The sequence below is a fragment of the Crocodylus porosus genome, unplaced genomic scaffold (assembly GCF_001723895.1).
Source record: "Crocodylus porosus isolate Cpor-Errol unplaced genomic scaffold, CroPor_comp1, whole genome shotgun sequence".
In the NCBI taxonomy this organism is placed as follows: domain Eukaryota; kingdom Metazoa; phylum Chordata; order Crocodylia; family Crocodylidae; genus Crocodylus; species Crocodylus porosus.
This window is the reverse complement of record NW_017728886.1, coordinates 269,307,574-269,330,162: the sequence shown is the minus strand read 5'-3', so window position 1 is coordinate 269,330,162 and position 22,589 is coordinate 269,307,574. Positions and strand designations below refer to the sequence as shown.

Here is a 22,589-nt window from a genome sequence, read left to right as displayed (position 1 = left end):
TGCGGCACCATCGACTGACTGCCCTTGTCTTTGTCCCCCATGTCTCCATGCTGTGTGTTCACCCTTGCTTTCCCTTTGCTACCACCAAGTTTTAACAGGTGGGAAGCCAGGTTAGATACATGCATCTCGATGGTGATGCACCCTGATCCCAGGTCTGTTAAACTGGAATGGAGAAGTCCATAAGGGACTTCTTTTTCTCTTGCTCAAGGGAACTGCTGCTTGAAGAAGATATCACCTATGAAATGTGATCTTACCACTGCTGACACCTGCAAGCACTGCCTCTGCAAACTAAGGAGAGCTAGGATGTTATCTTAGTTGCAAAAGGAGAGGATACAGGTCTTGGCTCTTGTTTTGGACCTTATGATGCCAGGACTGATAAAACCCAATTCATGATTGCACTCAAAAAATTCTCTGGACTTGAAACATTGCTTCTTCCGTGTTTGCACACAGAGTGACAAGAAATAGGACTTATTTTTTCTTTTAGGAGTGGGAAAATATTTGAGATGTTATTAGTCCAGACTAGTAACTGGGATGAGAGTGAAAAACACTGCATTTTAAACAACTGCAGATGAAACATCTTTTTGTATATAAATTGCTTTGGGTATTTCTAAGTCATACAAAACAAGTTGTCCAATCTGAAGAAATAAGTTATAGGTATAAGCACAGACATTTGTGATTACTTTACATACTAGCTTGGAGTGCACACTCAGAGTATCGGAGGCCGAGGAACAGAAGTTGCTATATCTGGCAGGAAAAACTTGAAGCTTTTCTGTTTTACAGTAATCTGTGTATTCGTGACAAATATCAGAGGAAGAGGAAAGGTGGGGGGAGGGGAGAAAACCAGATCCTTCTGTAAGAGTTTATTAAATACGACACAAAGGCTAAAGAACTGCCTAGCTGACCTATAAATCTCAGTTCCAAGGGCTGAAAGGAAATTAATAACCCAAAGACAGATCATTGCTTTGAAGAGCAAGTGCAAAACCACAAAATGGGTAGGGGTCTTTGTGTGACACCGCTTCCTCAAAGGTGAATTTAACTAAAGGCCTGAATCTTGCTGTTAAGAACAAGGAATCCAGAGGTCACGGTGACTAATTCAGTGATGAAGTTAGAAATCCAAGAGCAGTGGCTTTCAACCTGTGGTACGTTTAAGTGGTCCACAAAAGAGGATGATGATCAATTAAAAATATGTGAATACTTGCACTTACAATTCAAAGGGGTCTGCCGCTCCATTCAAAATTTCTGAAGGGGTCCATTCCTCCATTTGAAAGTTTTTATGAGTCCGCAAATGAAAAAAGGTTGAAAACTGCTATCCTAGAGCAACGTTGGATGAGGTCCAGTTGGTGGCTGAATTGGGAGAAGGGAAAAGGGGAGGTATGGCAGGACTAGTGCTAGTCCTAGAGGAGGTAAACCATGTGTCACAAGACTAACAAGTGACACACTCCCCAAAGGATCTGTTAAAGGTCAATACAAAATATCCCAAGAGACCAGAAAGTCTAAGGAGCCCTCTCTGAAGAAGCAAAGAGCTCTTTTGCAGTGGATCTTCAACTTATTACATGGGACTCTTCATGACAAATGTTAAAAAACAAACCAAACTTTCTTCTTTTTTTTTTCTTTTCTGTAGGACATGCAACCAACAGTGCAACAAGCCTGCTGTTAAATGTTATGAGCACTTCCACTGGAGTAGAGCTGGAGGGTGCTTGCCACCAGACATTTATAGGCGCCTATGTTGTTGTGACTTTAAAAGTGACTGGTGATTTGGGTCCTTCAGTGCCTAGCAAGAGCTGCTATCACAGGACTGGATTCCTAAATAGCACCATACATCAACCTTCTCATAACCCAAGTCCTTTAAGGTACCTGCAGATCACTAATAGCGTTGGCGTTTGGGCATGGAGAAGGTGCCTTCTTCCAGGAATTTCCTTGTAAGTTTAGACATTTCCTTCTATTTTCCTTCACAACATCCTCTGGAAGTTGTTGCTGTTTGGATTTGTCTGAACTGTTATCTACCTACTGATAAGGAAGCTGCGCTCTGCTGTTTGCAAAGCCCCGAGTTCACATTGCAGCAGCCAAATAAGCTCTGCTGTTTGCTGCCTGTTTTAGCTGAACACTGCATCTAGCAATTTAAACAATCACATTTAATGAGGTTGTTATCAATTTGCACCCGGCCAGAAAAACACAGTAAAATGAAGCTTGCAAGTCAAGTGCTGCTGGACTGGATCATGTTATGGGAAGGGCGGCTTCAAATTGTAAGACTAACTGCCCATAGGGAATTCATTTGATCTCTCTGCACTTTGGCTTCCTTCACCCATTGTAAAGTTGGGTAACCCTCCACAGCTCCCCATGAGACCGTGAGAAAAAGCCTTGTGAAGAGCAAAAGAGCTCTCACAACGCACCACTACTGCATGGTTTATGCTAGGGCAAGCAGTCCATTGCCACCTACTAGAGTTGTTGTAAAGTCCTCCTCCCCTGCTGTTCTTGCAATTTAGGAGGGAAAAAAAAATGTATAAAGAAAAATAATCCAGGAGATTTGGCCCTGGAGTAAGAATTTCATCCTTAGAAAAAGAATCATTGATTTGGGGGAGGGAAATAAAATTGGGTGCTTTCAATACCAGTGTGATCTCTTGTTTCACCTGTGGCAAGTAGAGTGCTCTTGGTGTCTTGGGACAACACAACTGGTAACTACAGGAGAGGATCAGTTCATGCATTTAATAATTAGATCAAATTTATTCAGGGGGGCCCTCACAGATGTTACACTTCAGACTGATTAACCGATTAATCATATCTTAAGTAGTGACCTGGCCACACACTCTGTCAATTAATGGAGTGATAAAACGAGGGCTCAGCCACAGAGTTATTATATGTAATGTGTCATTACTTTGTGGCTGGTTTTCATTATGCCCTTAATTGAAGGCGTGGCCAGTACCCGGGCTTGGAGCACACAAGAGTCTTTCCAGATCCCCATGTGCACTGGGGTGGGGACTCCTGGCCAGCTGATGGGGTTTCCAGCCAGGGGAGGGCATGCAGGGGGAGCCTGGGATAAGGTCCCCTTCATGAGCAACATGGGGCAGTGGGATGCGATGCAGGATCCCACAATTGCACCTCCTGCCACATACATTTGGGATCCCATAGCAGATCCTGTCATGCTTTTAATTTAACATCTGTCAGGGGCCTAAGATGGTTTGGATGGGGATGATCCTGCCTGAAGTAAGGGCCTGAACTAAATGACTTCCCAAGGTCCCTCCAAGCCCTGATTTCTATGTTTCTAGAACACAAAGGACCTTTGAGCAACAAGAGGTTTAATTAGTCTTTTCTCCATTTTCTGAGAGGATATATGGCAGCCTGGCTTTGCTGAAACACTTACAAAATGCTCCCTCAAAAAAATGCAGCTTGGTGTCCATCTCCTCCAACATTCAGTACTCCAGCAAATCCAAAAGAAGTCACTTGGTTTGGTTGAAAATCATCCTTTCAGTGATAGCAGAATAATTTAAGAGTCATTTCTTCCACAGTCTATCCTGTTACTGTGGTAAGAAGTTAAGGGCACCTGCTAAGTCTTTCCAGCTGATATTTCCCCGGCTTTATTCTTTCCTGTACAACCTCGAGGGTTGATCCTGAGAGGCAGTAAGCACCTAACCTTCTCAATGTGTTTAGCTCATCTCTCAGGCCCTCAGCAGGTCTTCAAGCATTTTGCTGCTTGACTGCAGAATAAGACTTTTGTGTAAGGGCTGAACGAAATCAGGGTACAACACAGGAACTCACTCCCCGCTTTGTAGAAGGTTTTAAACCAAGTAGAAAAAAAAATGCACAGCAGGTGGTCATAAATTTTGTTGCACTCATAAACCCACCAGAAATTGGCGTGGTTTGTATGCACACGGAGTGCAGCATATGTTAAGAAAGCCATGAAAAATGAATGAGGTATGGGTCATTAAGTTACATGAGTTGTGTCCAGCATTGAAGTTTATCGCCTCTGACAAGGCAGGATTAGAGCCAGTATTATTGTAACAAGGCTGTTCTATGCGCAAAAGAAACCTGCCAAGCAATATTACATTCAGTCTCGACATGCAAGGGCAACAAGTGTGATACGGAGATGTGCTAGAGCTTCATTTCAGAGGCGGGGAGAGGAATGAGAGGCTGGCTGCTTTACAAACAGGGAGCAGAGGCAGATGAGGCTGTTTGCATGTGTGGGGACAGCGGATAATTTAGGGTCTGGGAAGACAACAGTGCAACTAACGCTGGTTTATACTGATATGTTACACCTTGGTCTGGAGGGCACAGCTGGACAGCTGTTCTGCAGTAGATGCAAGTAGAAGGCACTATTAAACTGCCTCATGGCTAACTGGCAGTCCTGTTTGCCTTGAAGATAACTGCAGACAGGCAACAGCTATATCACATTGGGTGAAATGACTTCAGAGAAGGGGGCTGTCACCTGTCCACTCTGACCTTTACACATGGAAGATGATTACATTAGGTCTCTCCTGCACAGACTTAAACCTTGTCTAGATGAGGAAATTTAAATAGCAGAATTATAATTATAATAATAAGCTGGATATGAGCCAGCAGTGTGCCCTTGGTGCCAAGAAGGCTAATGGCATCCTGGGCTGCATCGGCAGGAGCGCTGCCAGCAGATCGAAGGCAGTGATTCTTCCCCACTATTCAGCACTGGGGAGGCCACATCTGGAGTCCTGTGTCCAGCTGTGCACCCCCCCAACTACAGAAAGGATGTGGACAAGCTGGAGATAGTCCAGCAACAAAATAGTTCAGGGGCTGGGGGACATGACTTGCAAGGAGAGGCTGAGGGAATCGGGCTTATTTAGATATTAGGAAAAACTCTCACAAGGAGGTTAGTAAAGCTCTGGAACTGGTTACCCAGAGAGGTGTTGGGATCTCCATTCTGGGAGGTTTTGAAGACACAGCTCAACAAATCCCTGGCTGGGACGATGTAGTTGGGGCTGGTCCTGCTTTGAGCAGCAGGTTGGACTAGATCGGGGTGGGCAATTATTTTGTGCGGAGGGCCGCTTACTGGGTTTTGGCAAGCCATTGAGGGCTGCATAACAGACAGCCCAGGGCAGATTAGTATTAAATTTTCTAAATTTTTTAGGGGCCCCTTGGGCCGGATAGAATGGTTTGACAGGCCACGTCCGGCCCGCAGGCCGCATTTTGCCCACCCCTAGAATCTCCTTAGGTCCCTTCCCACCCCCATTTTCTATGATTGTATGAATTCTCAGGGGTTAAGTCTCCTTGTGTAACCAAGTCCTTCCTGCATACTCTACGTGCAGCATAGACAACATTCATCACACACTGCACTTTGCACCCTTAGGCTCAGATGCCCCTGTAAACATTAGAGACCTGGAAAAGCAACATGTGCAGTATCACAAAATATGTCTAGGTGATTGCCTGAGTAATTTTATTTTGAAGCCCTCGGCACAAAAGGAGGCCAGTGCTAATATCTGCAGCTGACCGGGTTAGGAAGTACTGTTGATACAAAGAAGGGCTGGGATATCAGCAGGGATCCTGTTTCTCCCCCCACCGATAAAAAAAAACCCAAATAATCTCAAATTCTCTAATAAAACCCCGAAATCCATTATTAAAATGAAAAGCCCCTCACAGTCCCCCCTGGCTCTGCTGGTGCCCTTCACTCCCCACCCCTGCTACCCGACAATTCCCCCAGCACTGCTGGTGCTCCTCACCCCCCACCCATAGAGCTTGCTCCCCCAGCCCTGCTGGAGGCCCCCCCACAGCTGCCAGGGCTATGGGGCCAGGGACCTGAGTCCGCAGTCTCCTGCCCCTGGCAGAAGGTGGTGGCTGCTGTAGTGGAGCGGAGCCCGGCTCCCCACCTGCTATTTGCCCGCTCTGGGTTTGGGGGTGGCTCCCCGCTGTGGCACACACTCCTAGGGGGTGCAACTGGGACCCATAACCCCCTGATCTGTGTGCAGAGCAGTGGTTGCTTACTGCATGCTGCGGGCTACTGACCTCCCCCAGAGCCTCTGCAGTGGAGGCCCTAGGGGAGGGCAGCAGGGCGGAAGTCTGTGCCCAGATCTGGGGCGTATGGGTCCCCCCTAACCCCCAAGAGTGCATGCAGCAGCAGGAATCCAGCCCCAGCCCCCCAGACGAGCTGCCTGCAGTCCTGTCCTACTCCCCGCCGGGGCTGTGCAGCTGCGTGTTACAGCCCCAGGTCCCAAGTACTGCCTAGCCAGGTAGCAACCCCAGCCCAACTCCCTTCCTTCGGGGGCCTCAAAACCACCCCCACCTTCCACTTACCTGTGGGAGCTGCTCTCCAGGCTGTCTGGCAGACCACCCTCCTCCCGCTCCCACCCAGCTGCCTGCAGAGGGCTCGCTGCAAAACTGCAAAATCCACAGGTTTCTCCAGTAAAATGAGAAATATGCATTTGTCTCTGGCAAGAGATAAAAATCTCGCAGTTTTCACCGTTTTCCCATGGGAAACAGAAAACCCAAATCTCTGGATTGCATACAGGAAGAACTGAATGATCCTGAGGTCTGGTGCAACCTAATGGGATGAAACAAAATTATAAGAGCAAAGCTGGGCAGCAACGGGCTGATAAGAACTTCTGCCACAAGCCAATGGCTCACCAGATGGAAAGAGCCGAGGAAGAAGCATCCTGAATTCGTTTACCGTGGGATGACTATGAACTGCAACTGCCCAAAGGCAAATACAGTCCTGGACTGCATCAGGAAAGGCATTCCCAGGACAAGGAGGATATATAGTACTAAGTCTCATCTGGAGTACTGTGGAAATACTGGTCACCCTTACCCAAGCTGAAACAGGTGCAGGGGGAGGGGTTGGGGCTAGAAAACCTCTTCTTTTCAGAGAAAATGAAAAGAGCACAGATTGTTTCAATGAGCCAGCTTGAGAGAAAGAGGCTGTTTAAATTTATCCAAGGTAAAAACCAGACAGGGAGAACTGTTGAAGCTAAAGTATAACTACAATCCTTCATAGTGTACTTACATACCAATCTTCTATGTGGTAGATGATGTTCTCATAGCAATCCTGTTGTGTATGTGTGTGTGGCTGGTTTCATGTTCAATTTCAAATACTCTAGAAGGGCTGTGTTTTTTAAAATAAATTCAATGAGATGCTGCAGCTAGTAAAGCGAGCAAAATGCTGGCTTGCATCCATAGATGCTTCTCAAGCAAATCCCGGGACGTCTTTCTCCCCTTGTACTCAGCCTTGGTGAGGCCGCAGCTGGAGACTGCGTCCAGTTTTGGGCTCCACAATTCAAAAAGGATGTGGAGAAGCTTGAGAGAGTCCAGAGGAGAGCCACGCGCATGATCAGAAGTCAGGAAAACAGACCTTACGACGACAGGCTGAGAGCCATGGGACTCTTTAGCTTGGAAAACTGCAGGCTCAGGGGTGATCTGATGGCCACCTATAAGTTTATCAGGGGTGACCACCAGGATCTGGGGGAACGTCTGTTCACCAGAGCGCCCCAAGGGATGACAAGGTCGAACGGTCACAAACTCCTGCAAGACCGTTTCAGGCTGGACATAAGGAAGAATTTCTTTCCTGTCCGAGCCCCCAAGGTCTGGAACAGCCTGCCATCGGAGGTGGTTCGTGCACCTACACTGAACACCTTCAGGAGCAAATTGGATGTTTATCTTGCTGGGATCCTATGACCCCAGCTGACTTCCTGCCCTTTGGGTGGAGGGCTGGACTCGATCTTCTGAGGTCCTTTCCAGCCCTAACGTCTATGAAACTATAAGGCTGTCTGTGCTGGATGGACCCTGGTCATAAATAAGACGTAGTCTGGAAATGAAAGGAGGTTTCTAACCACGAGGTTCTGAAACAGATTTTCCCTGGGCACAGAAGCAGCAAAACAACCTTCCTGATCTTGAGGGAAAGCTTGATCAGCTTAAGGGATGGATTAAAGGATGCGGCTGTCGCAAGAGCAGGGAACTGGACTCATTGGACCGGTGAGACCCTGCCAGTCCCGTGTTCCTATAGCCAGCATGGGCAGCAGTCACAAGCACATGAGTCCATAGGTCCGAAGCAGTCTCATGCCCAGCCAAGAGTTGCGTGGAAGGGAATTAAACAGCCCTCAAGTTAAAATGCAAGTTGGAGAAATTGAGAAATAGTAATTCTTGCCACCTGCTCATTTCCTGGTGAACTGCTTCAGCTGAAACTGCAAGCCCTGTTAAACTAAGAAGAGATGCATATAAAGGAGAATTTATCGGCGATAAGAGAGGTTGCACGTTGGGGTTATCGAAGGGAATTCATGACATACACCAGTGTAGGTCCAAAATGTTCACCCTCCAGAAGAGATCTCTGCCATACACTGAGAGGCCATTTTGATAAGGGAGCAGCTGATGCTTTACAACACATGATCACTGTAATTTCTGCTCCTTAATCATCACCTAACTACATGAAAAACAGAATTTTAGCTACTCCCGAGATTTTATTCCCTATTTGAGGTCATAACCCAAGTTCCCATGACAACACATGCAACAACAGTACAGGATATCTCCAAAAAAGACCTATCACTGGCTCTGGGAACTTATTGATTTCAATCCCTTGTGACATCATCACAGCCACAAAACGTATCATTTTTAATATCAGCAATTATGCCCAGAAACAGGCAACGCAGCAGACTTGTTGCAACACTTCTCTGTGCTGTTTCTATCACTCCTCCCTGTATTGGGCGAGGATCTGTGTAACTGCACACAGGCTGGAGCTGAGGAACTTGTATTTAAGTAATGTGTTGCAAAATAAACTTGGCTTCAGTTAACTTTCCTCTCTTTGTTAGACATTTTCAGTACCACAGATTGATTTAACTGGCACAAGCTGCTGCCTAGGCATTTTTTCAGAGAGCATTTTGTAAGGCTTATTTAGCAAAAACAGGCTGCTGTACATCAAAAATAGAGAAAAGACCAATTAAAGCATTCTTACTGCCCAAGCTTTGCCACCAGGCAATGTGAGGCAAAAGCTCAATTTTAGCAGTCTAGAGTGATTTTAACCAGTAGCCCCTTCACTTGTATTGTCATATTCCCTTCATCGTGCTGATCAACCACAGAAATTAATTGCTCCAGGCAAAATATGCTACCTGGATAAAAATCCAGGACAAATGTGTCTGGTTCTCTATGACTCATTTTAGTCTGAGTCTCATTGCAAGTAAAGCCTACCTATTTCCAAGAAGGCCACAAAAGTGGTAGCTCTATATGACAGCATCGGTATTATGGAGAGATAAAGCGATAGCATGACTACGATGTTTCACCCCTGAACTGCAAAGCTTGACTCTAGCCTAGGCCAATAGTAATGGGTAACTTATAGTCAGACTGGTCCTAGCCCACCAGTTGAGAACGACCACTCTAGGGAATCTAGAAGAGCGATTCTCAACCAGGATGCCAAGGCACGTGTTAGGCATGCAGACATGAATTACAAGATAAATCCAGAGATTTCAAATAGAAATGCAGAGCATTGAAAACATTCTTCCTTGCTGGGGTCTTCCCAAATTCTCTGCAACAGAAGCACTGCTCTACTATTTTTCTGTAGTCAAAAAAAATAATGAAAACAAGGAGGTGGTATTTTCCCCAGAGGTGCCTTAACTCTAACCACTGTTCTAGAACAAGTGTCCTGCATTTCTTTGTTCAACTTGCACCTGGAACAGACATTCATTTTAAAATACAAACATCTGCTTCACTTATCCAGACCCAACTTCAGCACAGAGCATGCTATGCAAAAACAGAAGATATGCCCCTTTTTAATGATTTACAGGGGGCTGAAACTGGAAACGCTGACAAAGTTACTTGCTGCAGTACAAAGGTATTGCTGCTATGAACACAAGTCTATAGTCCCAACCAGCCAGCTGGATCAGTGCAAGTGACCTCAGACAAGACCCTGAACTTGCTAGCTTGGGTTCTTATCCCGAAAAGGCTGTGCAACAAATGTGTAACATGGCTCCAGTTCAGGAATGCACTTGACAGAAAACTTATTCACTACTCAGGGTATCTGGGGTAATTAAGATATGCTTAAAATTTAGCATGTGCTTAAGTTCCATCCCAAACAGAAATGCTTTTGAATGGGGTCCTACGTGCAAAATCTAACAGACGGCAAGCAGGCTACTAATTGCAATATAAGCAATAATTAAACCTTACTAAAATATGATGTTCTTTTATTTTAAAAAGTAAACTGTCAGATGCTTTAAAACCAAAGTGGAGAATTTATCATAAAAAACAGATCACTGAGGCTTAATATATCAATGGAAACAGGCTTACTTTGATTGGGATTTATCTTTGACTACATTTGCCATCCAGGTACCATTGATACGGAAGGAGAACAAGCAAGTGAAATGGATTAGAAACCGACCAGCCTGTTTTTACTGATTTTTGCCTCTTCCTTCAACTTCTATATTTCATGTTATTGCATGACACAGATTTTAAAGCTTCCTGTATGATCTGTAATGCTTATGAGAGTTGCTGGTGATTTCTAGCCCTACAGGATCTCCTTATGGAAGAACCAGCATTGGGAAAGCGTTGCAGCCTGTGGATATAGGCAAATCATGCAGGTGTGATATTTTCTCTGGTCTATTTACATGGAGAAAGCCACCGTCACATCATACTATAACATGTGCTAGGCAGACATCATTCCCAGTACTGATCTAATACACTAGTGGCCCCTGGTTTCCAGATAACATTGCCCACAAGACCCTCTGCCATTTCTCATGGCTACAGGAAATTAAAAAGTTAAAATGGAGATGGACAAGGAGAGCAAAGCCTGAAGCATGTTACTTGCTCAGACACCTGCGCTACACCGTCTAGAAACCTGTTGATAATACAGTTTCACCACATTGCCTTCCATTAAAATGAACAGACTTACGGCTGTAAACTCTCTCCAAAATACTCCTGCTGCTGAATGAAAGGAGAAATGAGTGTTTTTAAAGACTCCACATTTGCCAACCTGTAAAACCCAAACCCAAAGCCTGCAAACACGCTAAAAACAAAACAGCCGGTGGCATATGAAGCGCTGCCGGCCTGTCATAAAAGCCAAGGCAGGAAGCCAAATCCGCGCACCGGTAGGAAACAGGTGCATCCAAGCCTCAGTTACAAAATGTTATCCTGAGCAAAAGATAACTGCTATTGTAGTGATGGAAATTCTTCTCCACAAAATAGTCGAGCCATAGCAACTGCATCCACACTTGAACGCACGTGAGCTGTTCAGTAAAAAGGCTATTAATTCTTCTTTAAAAGAGCAGTGGCTCAGCTTGAATCTAGTCAGTTTTATTTTACTTTTAAGCTATTCCAAGGGCTGCATCCCACACTCTGACCTCCCCCTAACAAGTCCTGATGTCAATGTGTTTAGCTTTGCAACCATATTTTCCTATGAAAAATGTTGTTTGCTCTCCTGTCGCTACTCGACACAATTCACGCAACCACAATGGGTAGCTGATGGCTCACCCTAGGGAAAGAGTGAAAATACATACAGAGTTAACAGGAAGACTCTCGCTCTTCTGTGCATCCTTATAAATACACTAGATCAGGGAGGGCCGAGAGGCTACATGCATGCCACAAGTGGCACGAAACGGATGGAGGAGGGTGTAAGCAGCAAGTGGCAGGCAGGGAACAGTCAATTGGGCAGAGGAGAGCAAGCGGATGATGTGCAGCACATCTGCTGAAAAAGGTTGGCCCCCACTGCTGTAGATGAATCATCTTGGGTTGTAAAGTTCAACTCTGCAGCCTCCCTTTAAATGAAATGAGGATACCCAGTAGCAACCTTAGGGGAGGTCAAACTGGGCAACCATCTGGGGCCCCAAGCTTTTTTCAGAGTGAAATTTTTGCAAGAAAGCGACTCGATTTGCATTTTAAAACACTTGTGGATCTTTTTAATATTGGATAAATAGACCACACAGCTGTGGTGGGTTAATATTTTCCTGAGTACATACCTCCCAGGGGCCCCAAAGGACTCTCTGACCCAGGGCCCCAACAACCCTAAGGCCAACCCTGCGAACAGCAAAAACATTAGTATACAGGACTCTGGATTCGACTGCTTTTTAGGTAGCAATGTTTACTGCTCCACCCCAACAGCCCTTTCTTCAGGCGAGACAAACTTTCATGGGACTTCAGCCAACGTTAAGGCAGAGCTGTCTGCAGATATTAAAACTTAAACACTGCCATGATTTCCATCACATTAGCAAGCAGAAACCCTCAGAAAAATCACAGCAAACAGGCCAAGCCCTCCACAGAAGTTTTGAAAGCCGGCATCTCACTAATAAGACATGGTTTTACAACTAGCAGTTTAAATGCAATACAGCCAGCAAAGTATCCATGCTGCAGCCATATCGAGGAAAAAGCAATCAGGACTCATGCTCGAGGCAATTATCTTTTACGAGAACAACTAGATTTTTGGAAATAATTTTTTTTTTTTTTTTGCAAAAAAACTAGATGGTCTCATAAAAGATAATCGCCTCTACTACAAGTCCCAATTGCTTTATACCACACGCTAGAGACGCTGGAAAAAAACCAATTCCATTTACAGCGTCAACTCTTGTCGCTACCCTAAATATCCCCTGCCGCTTTTCAGCCGACGGGCAGGATCTTCCCTGGCTGCACGGGTGGGTCAGCACAGGGAGACCACGCGTGCAATGAACCCGCTGGCCCATTTTGCTAGCATAAAATATCTACAAACACGGCACCTCGCTCCTTACAGAGAAAGAAGAGTATTTCCCTGGGGTGGGGAGACGCTGCTGCCTCCAGGCCACTTTTTAGGGGTCCCATCTTCCCCCCATGCAACATCTGGAACCAATGCCCCCGCCCCCCCAATGCCCGCGGCGCCCCTCACCTTCCGGACGCTGCCCGTCTCCGGGGGCTGGCGCACGAGGTGACCCCCCGCACCCCGGCTCTCCTCCTCCTCCTCCTCTGCGATCAGCATGGCTGGGGCGCTCTCCCCCACACCCCTCGGGAGCTGGGACCCCCCCCTCACAGTCTGCAGGGGCAGCTGCCCCTCCCCCCTCAGCCCTAAAGTCCTTTCCCCCTGGTGTCCCTGCCCCCTCTTCAGGTTTTTGCCCCCTCCTCAGAGTCTGCCCCTCCCCCCTCAGGTTTTTGCTCCCCCAAGGGCTGCCCCTCTCGCCTCAGCCTTAAACTCCTTTCTCCCCCAGGGGTCCCTACGTCCCCGCAGCAGCGCCGGTGCCGCGCGCCCGCTCCTCTCCGCGCCAGGGGGAGACTCCCGGGCAGCCCCCGGGGGCGGGAAAGAGCAGGGGGGAGCGCCCCGGCCAATGGGTTGCAAGGAAGCCACCGAGTGACAGCGCCGCCGCCCAATAGGAGCCCGCGGACGGGAGTGGGGCGGGGCCGAGAAGCCGCTCCTTCTCCCTCTCACTCTCCCCGCCCCCTTCGTGCGGCTGGGGGCGGGGCGCTGTCGCCCCTGGCAACGGCAGGGCTAAGAACGCCGAGGACGTAACGGGGGGGAGGGGCCTCCCGCGCGCCTCTCTGTGCTCCCCCCACCCGCAACACACCTGGAGGGCTGCACCCCCCCCCCCAGCCCCATGCAACACATCTGGAACACTGCAGTTGCCCCTCCCGCAACATCTGGACACTGCATTGTCCCCTACCCCTGTGCAACACTTGGGGCACCGCATTCTCCCCCCCTCCATGCAACACCTGGAGCACTGCATTCCCCCCGCCTCCATGCAACACACATCTGGAGCTCTGCATCCCTCCTTCCCCCATGCAACACACATCTGGAACACTGCACTCCCCACCCCCCCCACACTTCCCCCATGCAACACACACCTGCAGCACTGCATTCCCTGCACCTCCCCCATGCAACACTTGCTTTCCTAGCCTCTATGCAACACCTGGAGCACTGCATACGCATGCACCCACCCCCATGCGACAGCTGGGCCCTTGCAGTACCACTGCACTCTGCTTCCACAGAGCCATGCCTGGGCCGGGCCCCCCCACCAGCTCCCTTTTCCCAGGGTCTGGCTGCAAGCTGTGAAGCAATGCTCTCCTGGCGCCCTGCCTCCCTTCCCAGAAGCCAGGCTTCCCCTGGGCACAGGGACGGGCCAAACCTGTTCCGATCTTGCTGCTTCTGCACAGTCCTGTTAAGTCACAGAGGGCCTGGAATTTAAATCTCTTTCAGGCACTCTCAAAAAACCCCAAAAGAGCCACCCTGGGACATCAGCACATGCCGTGAAAAGGAATCAAGCTGCCAAAAAAGGCACTGGGGAGTTGGGAAATACAATTTCTAAGATTGCACAGACCGTACAGCCTGCCAACACGCAGGACAGCGAGGCAGTGAGAACGCGAACCAGGCTCCCAAACGCTGCCATTTCATGAGCATGGCACTGCTCAACTGGGAGGCCAGAGCATCCTGTGGTGCCTTGAGGTCCTTCTTAGGGTGCCATGCACTATTAGCATAGTTAAGTGTGCAAACACAATGCACAAGATAAAAACCCAGAGATTACACATGCAGCGCTCTTAAATCGGTCCCACTTCCGTTTTATCTATACACCGCTCCCCATCCAAGATTTTTGTGCCTTTTGAGGTTATATTGTGCATATCATACAAATCTACTGACTCCTAGCCTTTTGCAGGGATCCATAGATCCTACAGTTTCCTTAGGGCACAGGTTTAGCTGCCTGGCATTGACAATCCAGGCGAGAAATTCCCCAGGACTATTTAAATTGCAACCTAATATATACATTCCAGTGTCCAGTTCCAGCTTTCTGTATATAAAATACTTGGCATGTATAAAAATGGTCCCTGGCTGTTGGCTTGCACAAAACAGGATGGAAAAATTTCTCCTCGTGTTTGCAGCAAGAAAGCATGGTAGTAGGTAACTATCAGTTTCCACTATATGGCTCTTTTTGGGACAGGAGCTCTTTTGCTACCCCTTGAGGGAGGATTAATGCAGAATGTTTGAAGAGGAGATCCCACTTGAGTTTGGATTTCTTAATCCAAAAGGAGTGCTTGTCATGGAGGAACAAAGATGCTCTTTGTATTTGGGATGACACCAGGTCCCCTTGCCTTGGCAGGGAGGGGGTCTAACATGTTCAGCAATAACTCTTGGTATAGCAGAGCACAATAAGGAAAAGTTACCCCCAGATTTCCTGCCCAAACCTGCACGAAACGTCACTTCCTCTGCATGGCCCCAATGGACGCAGGCTGCTGCTCCAGCTTGGGTTTCTGCCCACCTTGAAGTCACATTAAGGCTGATTTAGATCAATGCCGCTCAAGCTCTTAGCAACAGCACGGAGCAGGACCCTTTGCTTGGGCTGCAATAGGGCTGGGCAACGGGCATGCTTCGCTCCCCTTGGCTTTTCAGCACCGTGGGGGGTTGGATGTGCGGCAAGGAGTGGGACCTTATTGCATTCACCAAATTGCAGGCAGAGCAAGGATGGCTTGCAACAGATGGGCCTTACATGCAATCAGCTGCTTCCCTCCCAACACAGGCTGACCTCCTTGGAGAGCTCAGAAGGAAGAGTGCTATGTAATAAGAGCTAGGTATAAATTATTTCTATTGTTAACCCCCCCCAGAGCAGCTAGTTCTTAATTAGTTTCAGTGCCAGGATATGGGGGGCCGGGGCTCGGCTCAGGGTTATGTTCCCATGAGACTCACACCAGTGAAATCCAGTTTGGCCTTGGAAGGATCCTTCCTGGAGGGTCCAGTCCCACAGTCCTGCCTCTCAGCCGGTTCACTCCATAGTAATGAAGGGAGATCCAGACCAGTATTTCCAGAGATGGGGGAGGACAGGGTCAGATTCACCTACGTGTGAGATGAAGCATAACACAATAGAAGAGGAACAAGCAAGGCAAGACCTAGACCCTTTGGCTTTTCAATTGCCCTGCTTTAACCCATGGTAGGGAGCTGGCATAAACATTAACTAACCCAGACACCACGTCCTCACCTGCCCTTTACCTTCCTAGCTGCAGGTGGGAGCTATTTCACTCACTCAGGAAGGCCTATTTTGCAAACCAGGTGTCACCAGGTTCAAGCAGATCTGTGAGGGGGCTGTCCCTATCTATCAGGAGTGTAGGTACGGTGCTTAACCCTGCACAAGGAGACCTTAGAATAAGCTGTCCTTGTGTCTCCTGTTATCATCCCCCCACCCAGTCAAGAGCAGCTTGGTCATGAACTTGAAGGGCAGCAGCAGAATAACCCTAGCTCTAGAAGCCGGGGTCCTTCCCGAAGTGGCTGATCCAGGCTTTTTCTGTGCAGCTGAAGTTTTCCAGGTGCTTTCTACCAGCCCCAGGAGGGCTTGATTGCAGCCAGCCCCAGAGCAGGGCCCTGGGACAGGAAGGGAATGCATTGCCTGCTGCCAGGTAAGAGAGCTCAGTTCACAGAAAAGATGGTAAATCTAAGGTGAAGGGTAACAGGGATCAATGCCCACCTGCCCACAGCAATTGCACAGCCTCCCACAAGGCACTGGTTTGAGCCCTGAACTGCTCTTCACCCAGAGCGAGCTTGGGGTTGCAAGTCCAAGGCTTGTGCTTCAGAACCCCCCCCCCGGGGCATTGCAAGGATTAGCGCAGCTTGGAGCTCACCTGTATTGCTGGGGCACGCCACCCTTACTGCTGCCCTCCCCAGAAATGCCTGCTTGCATTTTTTCTAGAAGGTTTTGGTTGACTTCCCTGTGCTCCTCAGCCTACTCTACTGCCCCTTCGCAATCAAAGCTGCTTTGCAAACCTGAGGCCATCCCTTCTTACCCCACCTGTTCCTAGAAAGGAAACAGCATTTTGTGCATCTAAAGCTGCTTCAACTTTTTTGCTAGAAAAGAAAGTAGAGACAAGCTGCAAGTAGGTGAGATAACAATATGGAGGAAGTGGGCATAGCTTTGGTTGAGGGTTTTAAGCAAACAGATGCACCAACCCACGCTAATTTGCTCTCAAGCATATTTTTCCCCAGGCTCAACTTCTGGGCAGTCATGGCAATGAGGCCAGAGCTCCCAGAAGGGATGAACAGAAAAGCCCATTCCCCGGGGCCCAATATCCAGGAGCAGCCCATGTTTGTAGCCCCCAGGTGTTTCCCTTGCCTGTCTACATGGTCACAGACATCCCCCAAATGCCAGTGGCTCAGGGAAATACCAGCTTCCTCCTTTCTGCTGCACACTTGAGGCTATGAAAAGCTTAAGGAGACAAGGGTGCACTTACATCTCCTGCCTTAGAAAGAAGTGCTCCATCCAGGCCATGAGTGGTTAAAAAAATAATGTTGATAAAATAAATGGAGGTTCCTTTTTATAGGGGAGGCTTTTTTCCCCAAGAGTTACAGCTTTTTTTTGTTTTTTTTTCCACGCCCCCCTAGGGATTTGACTTCCAGTTGAAGACTGCATTTCCCAGAATGCACCATGGGCACCTGGTCCTCCAATCAGGGGTCATCAGCAGGTCTTCAAATACCCCCCTTGGAAGGGGGGCAGTGCTTCTAGAGAGAAGGCAGGAGAGCAGTTTGCAAGGACTTCAGGCATCATCTAGCTGGGTGCAGCCCGGTCCAGGTGAGCTCCTTGAGATCTCCCAGCAGCAAATGCCCACTGGTGTTTGGGCCTATTCCAGTACAAGCTTGCGGAGGTGCTTGGGTAAGAGCCCATGTTTCATGATCTCCAAGAGTTTACAAGTCCCCTAGTTAGGACTTGGATTTCTCTTGCTGAAAGCGCCCAGGTCCTGCAAAAAGTGGCTGATTTAAGGAAACCACCAGGGATGGCTTTGTTTGCTACTTAGGTTGTGTTTGGTTGGGTTGCAATGTATTCCACAAATGTGGTTGTAGGGTTTGAATCCCTTATGGCTTGATTGTATTTATTTTTTTAATTCATGTTGAGGGATGCTTTCAGCTGTAGAAGGAAAGATAAGGTTTGGCTACATCTACCAGACTGCCCCATTTCTCATTGCATCGTATTTTTTGGCCGTTGCCAGCATTCGCCAATGCTCTTCGCAAGTGCAATAAATGTTAACGCTGTAGGCTTGCACGATGGTAAAATTGCAAAGAAATTTTGTAAATGTAAGCCCACTATGTAGACCTTCTCCACTCCTTGATATATTTTGGTTTATGCATAAAAGGTTATCTTGGGGCTCGGCCTAGGTTTTCTTCCAGCTCCATATTGATTTTCCTTGGGGATTTGAGCTTGCCTGGTGACTTGCAATGCTGAGCATCTGTTTTGTGTGGAGCTGGGGCTGTGAGAAGTCAGTGAACGCTGCTGGCAGGGCTTTAAAAGCCAGCTCAGCTCCTAAGTCCTTACCTGGATAAGGGCCGGATGTCCAAACACCCCCAGCATGCAAGAATCTCTCCCAAAAATCTGACTGCTGGTGTCTAAAATTGCATACCCCCCAACTCCCATTCTGCTCTGGCAGGCTCAGAGTTCGCGGATGCTTTTTATTGGCATTTCTCTTTGCAGGTTGGCTTGGGGTTTGGGGCATTAATGCTGTGAAGTGCTTGCCAAGTATCTGTTTCACTGAATGATAACCCCACTGGGATGTGTTCCTGCCCATCTGCCCTCTCTTTACCACCCCTCTCCAATTTTAGTCCATTGGAGGGTGCTGACATTCAGCCCGGTTGATATTTCATAGATTTCACAGACATCAGGGCTGGAAGGGACCTCGGGAGATCGAGTCCAGCCCCCTGCCCAAAGGGCAGGAAGTCAGCTGGGGTCATGGGATCCCAGCAAGATAAGCATCCAATTTACTCTTGATATGTTCTTGTCTAGTTGGAGTTCATGCAGCCCAGGTAGTGGAGGCACCCAGCCTTTCGGAGCCCACATCCAGCCTCCTCCTGCAGCTTCCCACGTAGTCCGTTTACTGCCCCGCAGATAATCTACTTGCTTATCCGGGTACTTCTCTTGCGGTCTTCTTGCCAGACAGGCTGCAGGGACGTATGAGCTCAGTCCATGCATGCTAGGTCCGAAGTGGAGGTAGCACTGCTCATTATCTTGGTGGAGTTAATTAGCCCTCCAAAGCACCATGCCTTTGCATTTTGAGGGTAGGAAGGTGCTGAGCCCTATAGGAGGCTGCCCCTGGCCACAGGAATGGGTGAGGGGTCTTTATCCAGCATGGTGGTCCCCTGACCTCATGGGCAAGGCGTTAACTGAGAACATGAGAGATCTGGGCTCTGTTCCCACCTATACTGGTGAGCTGCTGTTTATATATTTATTTATTGGGCAAGTCCCTGCTGCTTTAAATGCTTTGGTTCCCTCTGTTGTCCTTTGTCTGTGTTGCATATGTAGATCATGAATCTTTTAGCACGGAAACTGTCTCTCGTAACTGTACGTGATGGTGTACCTCTCCAGTCTGGACCCGATGATCTTGCGAGGTCCCTGCTAGCCCTAATATCTATGAAATCTCTGAAAAGGCTAAAATTGAGAGAGAGGTTTCTTCTTCCCTCAAAAAGAATGTGATTGTATATTGATCAACTTTTAGGACAATGATTGCAATGATATTACGTTAGGTAGCTTTGCTGTATCATAGACTCGTAGAAAATGAGGGTGTGAAGGGAGCTCAGGAGGTCACATCTAGTCCACCCCCTGCTCCAAGCAGCCCCAGCCCCAGCCACATCATCCCAGCCAAGGCTTTGTTAAGCCAGGTCTTAAAAACCTCCAAAGATGGAGATTGTACCCCCTCTCTGGGTAACCTGTTCCAGTGTTTTACTACCCTCCTCGTGAGAGTTTTTCCTAATATCCAATCTCGACCTCTCTTGCTGCAACTTGAGTTGAAGGATGCATCCTAATTTTGGGCCTCCTTTTTCAGTGGGGGAAATGCACGTTATATGCTAAACTTCACGGTTTGTGTTTATCCAGCTGACATACCCAGAAATCCAATTTTGTTCAAGCCTGTAGATACAATTAGGATACAGATTAAAAAAAAAAAAAAAAAATGTGCGAGTTGTGCATCCACTGATTGTATGACTTGGTCCGAAATAGTCTTGTTCACCAAAAAAGTTTTCTTCGTTAGGAAATTGCAGTGTCTGTTAGTCCCTGATATTCCTGGCTCATACAGAGATGTTTTTTCCCCACCACCCTTTTCTTGTGCCATCTAGCACTGGAAGATATAAATGCATTTAGCTTGTGATTTAACAGGAAAAGTGGTGAAGCATCTCATGTTGCAGTTGCTCCTTGCCTAGACTTGCTGCCTTTTGGCGTGTGATTGCACAACAGCAACGTGGAGCTATCTGGATTTCGGTGGGGACCCGGGTCTGGTGGTATTATTAGGATGCTTCTCTCTTGCACATGGGTTGATGCAGCCTTTTGGTTTGCAGATGTGAATTTGCACAATGAGTGATAAAGAGGAGTCTGGAGGCAAAAGGGCTATGGGGAGCCCTAAGAAAACTGATCTGGAGGTATCATGGTTGATGAAGACAAAGGACGGCGTGAGCAGGTGGGTACTTCGGTCAGCAATGATATGCTGTCACTTCATACCTAATGCACTCATTGAATGGCTGGCGAGAGGCCTGTGGGCATTGGCTGTTTGCTGGTACAGAGGTTTGTCATGTCAAAGTTTTATATAAGAGATGCCATGTGGCTCCGAGTCTCAGCTTCATTGCCTCTTCCCAGGTTGCTGCCCTAACCGCTAGACTGCAGGGCCAGGTCCTTGTGGTCTCACCGGCCCAGCAAACCTTGCGTTGGCTCCTGCCCGTTAGCACGGGTTTTGCAAGAGGGATGGATCATGTCTGCACCCAGAATAACCTAGAGCCCTTGGGTTTGGGCTGTCCTCTTGGTGAGGGAGAGCTCTCTTAGGCAGAGTAGGGATTTGAACCCTGGTCTTCTCCATCCTGAGCAAGTGCATTGATCAGGTGGGGACAGGAGCCTGCCATTGCTACCAACCCCACTGCTACTGTCATTACTATCTGCCAAACTGGAGCCCACAGCTGCCTTTTATGTGGCCCTGATCCTGTCGGTGGTCTGAACGCCTGCTGGACCATGCTGCTTGTTTCTGGTACCTGGTTGGGTGTAGAGAGGAGTGAGCAATGAAGGGCTCACCTGTCAGGACAAGGGCTGCTCCAAGCATGCTCAGACTTGTGATTTGAGGCATCTTTACAGTGAAAAGTATAAGCTGGGTATGGAGGTGGGGTATCTCCAGGGCTGGGTGACTGGGTGGGATGTTTCAGGAGCACAGGGCCAAGGTGAAATTCAGCCTCCTGTATCCCTTTCTGGATCTGGGCCTTATTCTTCCTAGGACTTAGCACTAAGAGCCCTTCTCTCCCTTGCAGTGGAGACTAAGGCTGGTGAGAGGCTTGTGCGCTTCAGTGATGGGATCAGGCAGGTATTTTAGCTAGAAAGCCTTCTCCTGAGGCATCTTGCTAAAACAGCTCAAAAGCTGCAGGCTCTGGCACCTTGAATCATTTCCTTTAAGTCTGGGGGCGACTGCCTACTTTGTCCCAGGAGAGTCTCTACATTATTAATTCATTAATGCCAGCACTGCTCGGATACTTTCCAGGCTCCCAAACCCGGACAGTGTCCTGTCCTGTCATCAGATGGTCCTGGCAGGGCCCAATCCAGAGATGCAGTGGAAATAGCTTTCCAAGTGGAGTAAGCTGCCATGCACCAAGGCACTCTTCATGACTGAAGAGCATCCACTAGAAGCAAGGGCCCTGTCCATATGCACCCAAGCTTACTGCACAGTAACTTCCCCGCAAACCCACAAAGACAGCCCTCTTTGTGGTTCAGGTGGCTCCACGTTCATCACAAACTGAGCTATATTGCCTAAAGGGACAAGCACGTGCACATGGACAGTTAGCACGCTAAACACGGGAAGTTAGCACGGATTAGCGGCTGCACTTGATGCACGCGGTAGCTGGTTTTGCTGCTGCTTCTCTCTGGAGTCAAGTCAGAGATGATGGCAGCTCCGGAGGATTTTTATGGCAAACAAATGAGTGCGACTGTTATTTCAGTGCTGGTCCTTCCACAAATACCGCAAGGCTGTGATGTCTCTCACCAGAGGCTCTATTCGGCTGTAGGAATAGCCACAGGTGAGTTTTAAAGGCATCAGTATGGACTGGAACAGGTGGTGTTTCAATTCTTGGGAAAGCATCTTACCCAGTACAAATGAAAGGCATTAACTAGTGGGGAAAGGATGGCTTTTTTTTTTTCCCAGCATAGCTCAAGGAGTCCCACTGGCTGCTTTGGGTCGGGTCTCCTCAGTCATGGATGTGTTTTTCTTCCTCAAGGAAAATAAAAAGCGACTCGGAGCAGAAGCCGCCGAAAGCAAAGGCTGGGAGCAGGGAGCAGGAAGAAACTCAGCAAAGCAATTGGGTAAGAGTGCATTGGGTTTTAAGGGGAAAAACTGATCACTGTCCCTTTGATGGGAGAAGCAGCAGCCACAAACAGAATGATTACAGCCCCTGGCAGTGTTGTGTCTTGCTGCTCATTTTAGAGGCAAAAGTTTATTTCTTCCCCTGGGAAAGTCATGCAGGGGATCCCGTCCCTAGATGAGATGGGGATAACTGCACTTCCCTTCCCTGCACTGCCACAGGAGGAAACACAGTGATTTAAAGGTCTGGGAAACGTGAGGGATGGTTGGGAGACCTGGGATTATTTAGCCTGGAGAAGAGGAGACTGAGGGGGGTTTTGATAAGCCTGCAGATACCTGAAAGGTGATGATGGAGAGGACCGAGAGAGGCTATTTTATGTGGCTCCAGGGGACGGGGCAAGGAGCACCAGCCTCAAATTGCA

General features: G+C 48.2%; 1 protein-coding gene and 1 long non-coding RNA gene across 4 annotated transcripts in view; one reads left to right on the top strand and one right to left on the bottom strand.

Annotated features, from left to right (window-relative positions):
• RHPN1 (rhophilin Rho GTPase binding protein 1) overlaps positions 1-12,911 on the bottom strand; it is a 56,759-nt gene extending 43,848 nt beyond the window's left edge. The window contains exon 1 of one of the 3 annotated variants that reach the window (XM_019553587.1): positions 12,782-12,911. In XM_019553587.1, coding sequence (XP_019409132.1) covers positions 12,782-12,871 — 90 coding nt within the window. In that variant the 5' untranslated portion in view covers positions 12,872-12,911. The remainder of the gene's footprint in view (positions 1-12,781) is intronic. The other 2 variants (XM_019553596.1, XM_019553602.1) reach the window with 2 other exon arrangements.
• Positions 12,912-17,327: 4,416 nt separating this feature from the next.
• LOC109306530 lies at positions 17,328-22,113 on the top strand. Its single transcript, XR_002100027.1, has 3 exons — positions 17,328-17,429; positions 20,177-20,295; positions 22,085-22,113. It is a non-coding gene; the product is annotated as an uncharacterized LOC109306530 (long non-coding RNA).
• Positions 22,114-22,589: the final 476 nt, after the last annotated feature.